Source organism: Triticum urartu, chromosome 1A (genome assembly GCF_056163025.1).
Source record: "Triticum urartu cultivar PI428250 chromosome 1A, HENAU_Tu73, whole genome shotgun sequence".
Classification (NCBI taxonomy): Eukaryota; Viridiplantae; Streptophyta; class Magnoliopsida; order Poales; family Poaceae; genus Triticum; species Triticum urartu.
In genome coordinates, this window is record NC_141873.1 from 7,319,065 (window position 1) to 7,331,991 (window position 12,927).

Consider the following 12,927-nt stretch of genomic DNA (forward strand, 5'->3'; position numbering starts at 1 on the left):
ATTGCTGGATGGCCTATCTTTTTATATGAATATAGATCAATTTATGCCAATAATCATTAAAAATGGACTTGATTTAATTACATCCAAAGAATGGATGTATGAGGGCATATACAATGGTCTTAGCTTAGAAGTGCCACATAGGATAATTGTAGAGGTGGAGGATAGAGAAACAATAAGAAAAGACTTGCCTTCTCTTCATTAAGAGATGATCTCTTAGCAACAATTCTCTCACCACATAATTAGGAATATCTTGTTATTAGAGATAAGACTAAGAGTAATACATTGTACATCATTTTTTGTTGTCTTCTCTAGATTACATGGGGACAAAGATAAGACAATCTTATCAACCATTATACATGCCCTCATGATCTATATTTTCTTATATGAAAAAATCGGCGTTGTGCCAATGTTCCTTAAGTGTGGAGCTGATTTACGTCTAATGAATGTTTGGATATGAATATAGATAGATTTTTCATCAAATTTTTTTTCTTAATGGATTTGATTGACACTTCGTCCATTTAATCCATATACCAGTTAAGTTAAAGAGAGTTTCCATGTTAATTGCGGGGAAATTGGGCTAATTTTAATATTACAACAGCTATAGACATGGGATCATTGGCTGACCTGGCTACAAAAATATACTATATGTACTCCGTTGACAATACCCATTTGTTGGAATGACTCACAAATTTCATCATTCGCCATTCATTGACTACAATCTAGGGCCATGACACCAAGATGATCCTCACGATCTCACAACGACAACACCAAGCCCAAATGCTTCCAAAGATTTGCTAATTATATATTGCGAATAGAACATCTCCAATTTCAGAGACAAACATCAGTGAAAACATATCTATCCATTTTTAAGTTTAATTGTGTTTATTAAAAAAAGATTAATCTACTAATAGTTGTGATTAAGGAAAATTCCATGTGTTTTTTGAGGGGTAATTCCATGTGTTTCTTTACGTGTAGAAATACATGGAGCCAAAGGAGGACGCGCCAGTCAGGCAGAAAACTTGGAGCGACCATATCTCCCAAGTAAACACAGTATCCCGACGTGGAACGACGAGTATCCGGACACCCGGCCCAGTCTGCATCAGAGAATGCGGTGAGAGAGGTAGGGGAGGAAGGTGTAATGGTGAGACCATAATCGAGAGTGCCCTTGAGATAGCGAAGGATGCGCCGGACGTGGTTCATATGAGGAAGACGGGGGTCATGCATGTGCAAGCAAGCTTGCTGAACAGCGTAAGAAATGTCAGGGCGGGTGAGAGTAATGTACTGGAGCGCGCCGGTGATACTACGGAAGAGTGTTGGATCAGGAAGGGGTTCGCCAGCAGAGGACAGTTTGGCGCCGGTCTCAGCAGGTGTGCGAGTAGGATGGCACTCGAGCATGCCGGCTTTGGAGAGCAAGTCGATGGCGTATTGACGTTGCGAGAGGAAGAGGCCCTGTGATGAGCGGGAGACGGCGACGCCCAGGAAGTGATGAAGCGAGCCAAGGTCGGTCATGCAGAACTCGCCGCGGAGAGAGGAGATAATGTGGGAAAGGAAAGAGGCGGAAGAAGCTGTGAGAACGATGTCGTCAACGTACAAGAGCAAATAAGCAGTGTGCGTGGAGGAGTGGAAGATGAAGAGAGAGGAGTCAGAGTGGGAAGGAACGAAGCCGATGCGTTGGATGAAAGAGGCAAAACGCTGGAACCAAGCCCGCGGCGCTTGTTTTAGGCCATATAGAGATTTTTGAAGGTGGCAAACGTGGTCGGGAAAGGAGGAGTCAAAAAAACCGAGAGGCTGGCGACAGTAGACAGACTCATTGAGAGAACCATGCAGAAAAGCGTTTTTGACGTCGAGTTGGTGGATTGGCCATGAGGAAGAAACGGCTAGACTGAGGACCACGCGAATGGTGCTAGGTTTGACCACCGGGGAGAAGGTTTCGTCAAAATCGATGCCCGGTTGCTGCGAATCCCCGCGACAAACCCAGCGAGCTTTATAGCAAGCTAGAGACCCGTCAGAATGGAATTTGTGACGGAACACCCATTTCCCCGAGACGACGTTGGCTCCGGGAGGACGAGGGGTGAGGGTCCAGGTGTGGTTGTGGCAAAGAGCGTCGTACTCGTCCTTCATGGCCTGAAACAAGTTCGGGTCAAGAAGAGCAGCTTTGTAGGAGGAGGGGATGGGAGAGATGGGAGCAGCAGAGGCAGTGAGATTGAGGCGATCGATGGGCCGGCCAAAGCCAGCCTTGCCGCGAGTTCGCATGGAGTGATCGTTGCGTGGGATGGGAACAGGTACGGCGCGGGGAGGCAGCGGATGAGGGACAGGCGACGAGTCGGAGGGAAAAGAAAGCGGCGAGGCAAAGGCGTGGATTTGGTGCGGCGGAGTGGGACGTGGAGATGCATGGGGAGTGGTAGGTGCGGTTTCCAAGAGAGCCGCGGGGCCAACACAGTAGGTGAGTGGGTGGGTACGGGATCCAAGAGATCCACGGGTCCGGCAGTGGGGGATTGGGTGGGAGCGGGATCCAAGAGATCCGCGGGGCCGGCAGGGGGTGTGTGGGTGGCACGGGATCCAAGGGATCTGTGGGGTCGGCGGCATGCAGCGGACGTGGTTGGCGGGCGAGCGAATCAAGAGATTCGCTGGAGGGTGGGGGGGCAGCGTGTAGTGGTGGGGTGGGGTCCAGGCCATGCAGGTCATGCACGTCGAGTGTAGTTGAGCGCGAGGAGGAGGACGTGCGGGTGGAGAGCGGAGCTGATGTGTTGGGCGGATGGTGGGTGGCGAAGGGGAAGGTGTTTTCGTCAAAAGTAACATGGCGGGAAATAATAACGCGCCCTGAGGGAATATTAAGGCAGCGGTAGCCTTTGTGGGAATCGGAAAATCCGAGGAGAACGCACGGGAGCGAACGCAGGGCGAGCTTGTTAGAAGAGGTGGCCGACATGTTGGGATAACATAAACAGCCGAAGACTCGAATGTCATTGTAGTTGGGGGGAGATAAGAAAAGAGAGTCGTAGGGAGAGAAGCGAGGGCATGTTTTGGTTGGCTGAATATTGAGAAGGAACGTGGCATGCCGGAGAGCTTCAACCCAATATTGAGCAGGCATAAATGCTTGGAGAAGAAGCATGCGGAGAATGTCGTTGATGGTTCCGAGAGATTGCTCGGCTTTACCATTCTGAGGCGAGGTGTAGGGGCAAGAGAAGCGTAGGAGGATGCCATGGTGAAGGAAGAAATCATGGTTGCGAGTGTTGTCCAATTCACGCCTGTTGTCACATTGCAAGAAACGTATGGGGAGAGAGAAGTGAGCGTACACATATCGCTGAAAATTGACAAACACACTATGAACATCTGACTTGGCGTGGAGAGGAAAGGTCCAGATAAAATGAGAGTAATCATCTAGGACAACTAGGTAATACTTGAAACCAGATACACTGGGGTAGGTGACGTCCATAAGTCACAATGCAAAAGTTCAAAAGGAAAAGAACTACTAGTTGTAGAAGTAGTAAAGGGGAGCCGAACGTGTTTGCCCAGTTGACAGGCATGACAGAGAGAGGCATCGTGCGAGTCGCGAGCATGAGGAAGCTGAAATTCGTCGAGGAGGGTAGTCGTGGTCGAGCTGTTGGGATGTCCAAGCCGGCGGTGCCACAACGTGATGGAGGCGAGCATAGCATGAGGAGTGGGAGTAGCAGCGCCGTGGACAGTGTACAGATCCCCCAAGCTATTGAACCGGGCCAGCTCCATCTTGGTTCGAAGATCCTTCACAGACAATCCATAAGGGTCAAATTCGACTAAAACTTGGTTGTCAATAGTAAAACAACGAACTGAAATAAGGTTTTTGATGAGAGCAGGGCGACAATAACTTCCCGAAGAAGAAGAGGCGAGTGAGAGGGAGAGAGGAAGGAAGTACCGACGCCGGTGACGGGGACAGAAGAGCCGTCGCCAAGATTGATGGATGGAACTAAAAGCGAAGGATGAAGAGCAGAAAGAGAAGCACTAGATGCAGACATGTGGCAAGAAGCTCCAGAGTCGAAGATCCAGTCGATACCTGTGTCCTGGGTGGTGAGGGAGTTCATGGCGGCGATGAAGGCGGCCTGATTCCAAGCCGGCGCGGTCGAAGTGGAAGCAGGGGCAGGCGAGGGCTGAGTTGATGAAGACGTAGGGGTACATGGCCGGTGCAGTCGGCGCCGCGCGGTGCCGTGCTCCCATGGAGATGACGCGGGGAAGCCGTAGGGGTACATGGGTGGTGCAGTCGGCGCCGTCGCTGCCTGGTACAGCGGTGCGTACGCGGCATAGGCGTGTGGTGGAGGACGCGAGCCTAGGAGACCCGGGGCGCCGGTAGGAGGACGAAGACCGAGCGCCCAGCCACCGCTGTAGGCCGGAGGAGCACCATAAGGAGAGGGCGCAGACCAGGGCATGGGCCACGCCTGCACCAAGCCGATCCACAGGTCTTGAGCAGGGCGCCAGGCAGAGGAAGGCGGAGCTGGTGGCACGGCGGGCGGCACCGTCGTGGTGGAAGCAGGCACAGACGAGGGCGAAGAAGTCGAGCCTTCCTTTGGGGGATGGCACACCGGGTTCTTGCCCTTGTAGTTAGGGCTGGGGCGCCATCCGGGAGGGGGCTGAACCGCAGGAGACGGCGGGGACGGCGCCGTGGCCGCCTGTGGTGGAGTAGGGCGGGCCGCGCGTGGAAGAGGCGCGGAGTGCTCGTCTTACGCGCCTGGTTCTGCTCCTCCATCTGGAGCATGGAACGCGCCTCGGCAAGAGTAGGCAGTGGCCGCAGAAGCGGAATCAGGGTCGCCTGTTGGGCGAACCTGTCGTCGAGCCCGCCCATGAGGGCGTGAAGAAGGGAGCGGTCGGCGACCACCTCTCCGAGCTCACGGAGTTCGTCGCCAATTGCTTTGATGCGCTGACAGAAGACACCGACGGGGCGATCGCCCTGGGTGATCGTGCGAAGCTCGGTGTTGAGGGCGGAGACGCGGGCGTCGCGGTTGTCTTGAAACAACCGGCGAAGCTCAGTCCAGATGTCGCGAGCGGACGCACCGTCGGTGACCACCAAGTTGAAGAGTTCGGTGGAGATGCGCGTGTACAACCACTGGATGATGGCGAGGTCGTCCTTGAGCCACCGCGGGTCGTGGGGAGACGGGGGCGCATCGCCGGTGATGTGATGGAGAAGAGAACAACGCCCAAGGTGAATCTCGAACAAGTGACGCCAATGGTAATAGTTGTGGCTGTGGAGATCCAAGACGATGGGGATGAAGGGTGTGATGTCGGTGATCGTGTCGCTGAAGGAAAGTGGAGGAGGGGTGAGGGTGAGGGGAAGGTTGCCCTGGCCGCCGGGAAGCGGAGGTGGAGGCGGGACGGCGGGGAGAGGAGGTATTGGCTGGCCGCCGGGAAGAAGGTCAGTTGGCGGGCTGCCGGAGGAGGAGGGAAGGGTGGTTTGCCATCCAGAATTGGTCATGGCGATCGTGGAGGGAGAGGAGCGGAACTGGTGTCTGATACCATGAAAGTTTGATACAATGCTTTGCTTGATTCGAGTACAAGAGAAGGGAGGGGTACATATAGGTTGCCTAGCGCAACGATACAGAGGTCGTGGAGCCAATTGTGTCCTCGATCGTGGGCAGGTGGGAGGAGACCGAGTCCACAGTCTAACACTGTCCAACCAAACTTATAATCTTGACCAACTTGCTTTCGCATCAGACAGAATTAGAGATGCTCAACACACTGTATGTTGCCTTAGTTTCCTAGCTACCAAGTTCATGAAAGATTCTGATTCTAGCTCCCAGACTTGGGTTGAAGTGTCTTTCATTTTACAGATGACTGCAATGACGGCTGCCAATTAAGAGCTGAAAGGTATGATGAAGACTCTCAGGATTGAAGATATAGATGTGTGCAGCAACATTGTTTATGTTTTCAAGATCTTCAGCTTATTTTCTTTGAATTACATCTGAATCCATACCTGCTTTCGTAATCCGCAGAGCATGCAAGACGAGACGATGGATGTTATGGATGTGAGCAGTGAAATACAAGAAACTCTAGGTAGAAGCTACAATGTCCCAGATGACATCCACGAGGAGGAACTTATATGGGGGGTAGGACTCTTGTTTGAGGTTGGTTATCCTTAAATAATTCGAAAGCTTCTGAGTCAAACTAATTTTCCTTATAGTGGTTACCAGCTGGGAACCACTCCTCAATTTAAACTTTCGTAGTTGAATCTGATTCAGCACACTCTCCAGTTCATATCAGTCTTAGATTTCATCTGAAACATTTCCTTTTCATTTCTCTCATAAGACTGTTTTTGCGTTGTGCATGTGTCTATTTACAGAAAAGACAGTTGTCTGTTTGCTGCCACAGATGAAGAGAATCGGGTGGTTGCTGCTGATTTTGATGGTTTGATCATCGATTTTAGGGAGAAGGGTCACAAACTTGGAGGAGGGAGGCGAGCAAGGCACCATAAAGACAGTTCCCACACACAAGCTAGTCGTCCGCTACATGTCCCAGCGACGTCTTATTCTCCCCTCCGTGACGATAAATCATTGGATCAAATGCTAGAGCACTTTTGTTTCTATTTGTCTTCCTGCTCACGTCCTGATGAGCGGAAAAGAGCAAATGCCGGAGCACAGGTATGCACAGTGGGTGGTATGATTAAGATTCCAAATAAGTTTAGCTTCAGAACACATTATCTGTATCCTTCCCCTGTTTGGCTATACTTTACCGGGATCAGTGTTCTCCTTATCATTATCACAGTTCAGAGCTTCAGAGCACTGCCTAGCTTTTAATTGACTTGGAAACTTAAATTGCTCAACTGGAGAATATTATATTATATTTGTTTGCAATTTCAGGAAGACATTGAGATATGGCAACAGGAGAGGCTTCGTCGGTTAAGTATTTGGCATGGTTGGAACGTTGGTGTATAAGGTGTCTATTAATTTAAAAACAATAGCAGTGAGGCAACGGACTAAAGGCCTAAACGCTATACAGGTAAACATGAGCCTTGCCTGTACATGTTTGGTTGGTTGCCTGGCATGAGCTAGATGCAGCTTCTCGTGTTAAGTATCTTAAAAAGGGGCGATAGATCTTCTCTGCCCATGATAATGTTGATAATCAGCTTTGATGCTTGTGGCAGTAGTATTGCTATCACAGAAGGTGCAATAACTTCTTATCAAGTGATATAGTGATATTTTTGAGTGGTATCATATATAACTTCTCTTCTGTACATTTATGTGTTTACTTTGACAACTTTCCTCCTATTGTCAAGAAAATGATGCTGCTATGTTTTTTTTTCATCACACCTTATTGTATCTTTGTTCCATGTCAATCTCGACAACCAATGCTTGAAATTAAGTTTAGCAGTAAATTATTTATTGTTTCATCTTAAGGGCAAGGAGTACATACTCCTGGATACGATGCTTAAGGACAAAGAATTCACACTCCTGCCCTACAGCCCTCTGTAAGTCTTTTTGACTTAGTACTATGGTAATTTTCTTCTTTTATGCACCTAGCTCCGCGCGTTTACATTCATTTGTTCTCGTCCGCGCATTGACCACTTGATCATTATGATTATTTCTTCTGTGCCCAGGGTATTTTACTTTGAGTCCTGTAGAACAATAAATCGGAATTAAATGATACCATGCCAGTTTTGGATTACATTTTTTTCATGTTCATGTTCGTGGGAGCAAAAGTAGATAAAAAGAGACAAATATTTGCACACCATTCCAATTACCCTTGCAGACTACAGCTGACAGAAAGTGTCACATATGGGTGTTACGCCTAAACAAATATAAGCATAGAGACCACATACATGTTTCAAGCAACCGGCCAAACAAATTATATTAATGCATGTTAGAAATGGGGAAGTAAACAAATATAAACAATATCAAGAAGACAGTACAGTAATTTTTATGTGGAAAACCTTTGCAGGAAATAACACGGGCACACGATGGTGATCTTTCACTGTATCAGGAGATTATCTACAAAGACATAGACTTACAATGAGTCATCAACTCATCCCGAGGTGTGTGTCTATATATATATATATATATATATATATATATATATATATATATATATATATATATATATATATATATATATATATATATTGTTGGGGCAGAAACGGGAGGTAGAAGAATTAGTGAACACTCAGGATATTTGCGCTGCGTAAATTGTTGCAGCTTTTCTGCTTTGTTCTCCTTTTTATTTAAATAGCTCATTAGCTCAACTAGCTAACACAAAGGTCCTAATCTTGTGCCATGAGCAAGCTTCACGGACGTGCCATCCCACGTCCCTTGACCATGCCTCAAGTTCTAAGCTGCCACGGTTGGTACTCATGCCATCCCACAAGGCGATCATAACAGGATGCAACTACTGATCTGACCATGTCGTGAACAGGCTCACGCTGCATGGACCGGTTTTTATCGTTACTAGAAATAAAATCTACGAGATGACATGAATGGATTTCATACTTCAACATATATAGGTGGCATATGAGTGGCTCGAGGCAAAACGGAAACCTAAATCGGCTTCCATTATGATAGATCATGGCTTCTCATTAGGTTTCGGATCATATATCAACATGCATCCTTTACTTGCTGTAAATGTAAGGGCGCTGAAAGGCATATGAGTGTTTGGTGTGCCTCCCGCATGGTTGGCCTTGCTTGTGGAGAAGATTCCAAGCAAGAAAAGGCCAGCTTAATGAGAAGAGATAAGTTATTCTCATCTGTTATTGTTGGTGTGGTCGGTCGTTGGTCCAGAATATCTTTCACCAACATAGCTTGTTTCTCGCTTGGCAAACTATTGTCTAATTTATCCCTTGGATGCTTCCCCATCACTAGCTCTAGCATAACCATGCCAAAGCTATATACATCACATTTCTCTGTCACAACAGATGTGTATGATAGTTCTGCACAAAATCAAAACATTAGAATGAGGAACAAATGAACTGAGATGAATTTTTATGATGTAAGAAGAAAGGTTATACTTGTACGTACCAGGAGCTATGTAGCCATATGTTCCTGCTAGTGCACTCCAGTTTGATGAATCGGGCTTAAGAATCCTTGCTGTGCCAAAATCCGAGACAAAAGCCCTGAAGGTTATATCAAGCAAGATGTTGTTACTCGTGATATCTCGATGGATTATGGGTGGACTGCATTCATGGCGCAAATAAGATATTGCTTGAGCCACATCAGTTGCAAGAGTTATTCTCTTCTGCCAATCTAATTCCTTTGCTAGCTCCTCATTTTTCCAATGTCCCGTGGAGGCTGCCCCTCTGAATGTACTCATAGACAAGAAATTTATACACTGGATGGGAGCAGAATCCATACATTTTGACGATGCTTCGTTGTCGGATATGTGATAAGATTTCCATTTCACTTTGAAATCTTCTTTCATCATCCAACTCTTCTTCAGTCTGATGAAGCTTCTTCACAGCAACTAGATGCCCGTCTTGGAGTTGTGCCTTATAGACTTTGCCATATCCTCCTGTTCCAATGATGTACTTCTCGTCGAAGTCTTCGGTTGCCCTTACAATATCATCAAATGCTAATCTTCCATCAAAATTCCAAACAGAGAATAGGTCCCTTCCTTCAGCAGTAACACTTTCTTGTTGTTTTCTATTATTACGACTAAGCATTATTATGACGGCAATTGCAGCAACAATGCTGAAACCCACAACAAGAACAATTGGCAAAAGCAAACCAAGTGTCTTCCGTTTATGGTGACCTGATACTGGAGTTGAATAACAAGGTGGCAGGCCAGAGAGGTTACCACACATATCTTTATTGGGAAGAAACCAACTTGCTAAAGCATTTTGAAGTAGTCGTGCTGTTGGGACTGGTCCTTCCAAGTCGTTGTAGGACACATCAAGTGTTGACAGGCTCGCCATGCTTGCAAAGGAGGGTGGGATGCTTCCGCTGAACTGATTATGTGATAAATTTAGAAATTCTAGCATCTCCAACTTCCCAAGTTGCTGCGGCAACAGACCAGTGAAGTTATTGTTGCTCACATCTAACATGATCTGCAGGCCTGCTAAATTTCCAATCACACCTGGCAAACTTCCACTGAAGTTGTTGTTGTTGTTGATCTTCAAGGATAGTAGTTTCATTCCCCGCAAAAAAAAGGATAGTAGTTTCATGCAGGTCCCTAGTTCCTCAGGTATTATTCCACTCAGTCTGTTCCCAGATATATCAAGGTATTGTAGATTGCGTAGCTTTTCTATCTGTGTAGGTATGGATCCAGATAATTGGTTTGATGATAAGTTCAGGCTATATAGATTTGCTAAAGTGCAGATTTCTGGTGGAATCTCACCGCTGAGATGATTAGAATCGAGTCTTAGTTGTTCTAGGTTGGACAATTTAGAAATGACTGGAGGTATGGAACCCGTGATCATATTTTGTGCTAGACGTAGCACCGTTAGTTGGGTAAATGCACCTATATTTGGTGAGATGTGCCCAGAGAGTCTATTCGATTTCAAGATCATCTTTATGAGTTGTGGATACACACCAAAGTGTTGAGATATATCTCCTATTAGTTGGTTCGATTGAAGGTCAATTTCAACCAAACTCGTACATGTCTTTAAACTCGTTGGAATGGGGCCATTGAACATATTAGAGAAGACAATGAGATATTGAAGTTTGCCACCTGAACATATATTTGCGGGTAAAGGTCCTGAAAATGAGTTGTTTGACAACTCAACTTTAACAAGGCTGATGAGATCTTCAAATTCTTGAGGAAGAGAACCTGATAAGTTGTTATCAAAGACTAGCAGTTCTTGCATGCTTTGCAACTTCCCAAAAGTTTTAGGTATTGAGCCCGAAATTTGATTTTGAAACAAGTATAAATATTTGAGATTCATCAGATTGCCAATCTCCTGGGGAATAGAGCCAGATATTTGGTTATCGGACAAGTCTAATTCTTCGAGATTCAGCAACATGCCCAATTCTAAAGGTATTGGGCCTGTGATTTGATTTGTATAGAGATAAAGTTCACTGAGCATAGTGAGGTTTCCTAGTTCCAGGGGTATTGAATCTGTTATTTGATTACTATGGAGATCAAGTTGGTTTAGCATAGCGAGGTTGCCTAGTTCTGGGGGTATTGGACCAGTGATTTGATTGTCAAAGAGAAAAAACAGGTTCAGTTTAGTGAGATTGGTTATGGAGATTGGAATTGAACCTGACAAATGGACTAGCCTGCCTAGTTCTTGGGGTATAGGCCCTGAAAGTTGATTGCCATACAGGTACAAAGTATTTAGTTGGGTCAGATTTTCAAGGGTTTTCGGTATTGAACCGGTCAAGGTGTTGTTGCTTAGTACTAGAAGTTGTAGGTTGGCAAGCTTGACAATCTCCTCAGGAATGGGACCTGATATCATATTTTGGTGAATGCCAAGATCAGTTAACATGGTTAGGTTGCCCAGAGATGCAGGGATATGTCCTGTGAGTCGATTAAATGAGAGAACAAGCTGGGTGAGACTCTGCAGGCCACCAATCTCGTACGGAATTTCCCCCGTGAGCTGGTTAAAGTCGAGGTAAAGATAAGATAGTGATGATAAAGAGTTGATATTAGTTGGTATTAGACCATGGAGACTGTTGCTGCTAAGGTCAATGTATGTGAGGAATGGAAGAGCCGAGAAGTTGAGCTCACCAAGAGTGCCATGGATGCCAGCATCTGGCAGGGAGATGTTGGTCACCACCCAGGGCATGTGGCGGCCATGGTGAACAGCAGTGCACATGATGCCCGTCCAGTTGCATGGGCTGGTGTTTTCCTGCCAAGAGCTCATGTGCAGCGGTGGGCTCATGAGTGTAGCTTTCCAGTGGAGGAGGGCCATCTGTTGAGACCTCAGTGAGATCCCTCCATGGCGAGCCGCATGGGCTTCTTGCAAGAGAAGAAGGCATGGCACCAGCAGTAGGCAGAGGTACAGCAATGGTGTCAAGGGAGCTCCCATTTTGCTGCCTGGTGTTTGCATGTTGTGTTTGGTTGGGGGTTTCATTCAACGCACACTGCAACTGTATTTATACTTAACTAGTGTTGTGAGGTCCTCTGTTTTACAGTGTCTTTCTCCATCTCTGTCAGCTAGATGCCTATTAGCTCTTGTTCGGACCCTAGCACACCCCTTTGGCAGCTGTTGCTAGGCAACCTGTTTTTCTTCTTCAGTGTTGGCAGCCTGTTTTTCTTTTTTCTTTCTCTCATGCCTGTTGAAAAATGAGACGGGCAATTGATGGCAGGGATACCTAGAATTTATTTATTGAATCGACTTGAGTTAACATCGTATCTTTCCAAATTCCACTGTGTCTACAACTTATTTACTGGACCGACTTGAGTTAACATCGTAGTAGAGTTTTTATTTGATGGCATCTCCTGTATTTATCGTTTATTTGATCATGCAACCTGTATTCAATTGTGATAGAAAAAGCTATTCTCTAAAATGTTTCACTATTTGCTTTTCAGCAGGTACAGAGGAAAAAATAAATTGGACTCGTAACTAGAATTGTTGGAAAAACTCTATGCTGGAAATCTATCTATGGTAGAAATAAAGGTATCAGCATTAAATTGTGGTAAATACAAATCCTGGACCGCAAGTCTTTGTCGGAAGTCATGCGTGTGTGAACAAACAAGGCAGTGGCTGCAGCTTTTGCGGAATTCAAAGCCGGTACAACCAAGCAGCATCTTGACCACAAAAGCTGAAGCAAAAATCCAAGATCAAGTGGGTTACTGGCACTTTTTGTACGCGTTGAGCATCTATGGCCTATGTTTTTTTTTGTGAATGCCTAAAGCTTGTCTCTCAACCAGTAGAATAATTTGCTCAGCTTGCTTTTTTCTGATCTGGTGCTTGCTTTTTTCTGCTTGTGCAGGAGGATGAACTGGGGCTGCATGCCTACAGTACAGTGGCACGCACACTAATTCAAACATGAATCTCGACGCCGTCATTTCTGCATGGACAGATTCGGTGTATCCTCA

General features: G+C 46.3%; 1 protein-coding gene and 1 pseudogene across 1 annotated transcript; both read right to left on the reverse strand.

Annotated features, from left to right (window-relative positions):
* Positions 1 to 1,006: 1,006 nt before the first annotated feature.
* On the reverse strand, positions 1,007 to 4,810 carry LOC147988225 (uncharacterized; annotated as a pseudogene).
* A 3,734-nt stretch (positions 4,811 to 8,544) lies between these two features.
* LOC125541617 (uncharacterized) lies at positions 8,545 to 11,947 on the reverse strand. The gene is made up of 3 exons (XM_087543557.1): positions 9,300 to 11,947; positions 8,967 to 9,061; positions 8,545 to 8,878 (listed from the first exon to the last, which is right to left on the reverse strand). Exons 1-3 carry the CDS (start codon positions 11,933 to 11,935, stop codon positions 8,547 to 8,549), a joined length of 3,063 nt encoding a protein of 1,020 aa, XP_087399683.1. The 5' UTR covers positions 11,936 to 11,947; the 3' UTR covers positions 8,545 to 8,546.
* Positions 11,948 to 12,927: the final 980 nt, after the last annotated feature.

Bases quoted from the DNA above. Each gene is read 5' to 3' on its own strand.
- LOC125541617 (XM_087543557.1), bottom strand. From the start codon at position 11,935: ATGCAAACACCAGGCAGCAAAATGGGAGCTCCCTTGACACCATTGCTG. The intron at 9,062-9,299 runs GTATGGATTCTG...TATAACCTTCAG, and splicing joins CAACGAAGCATCGTCAAAAT to GGCTTTTGTCTCGGATTTTG. The intron at 8,879-8,966 runs GTACGTACAAGT...GATTTTGTGCAG, and splicing joins ATATGGCTACATAGCTCCTG to AACTATCATACACATCTGTT.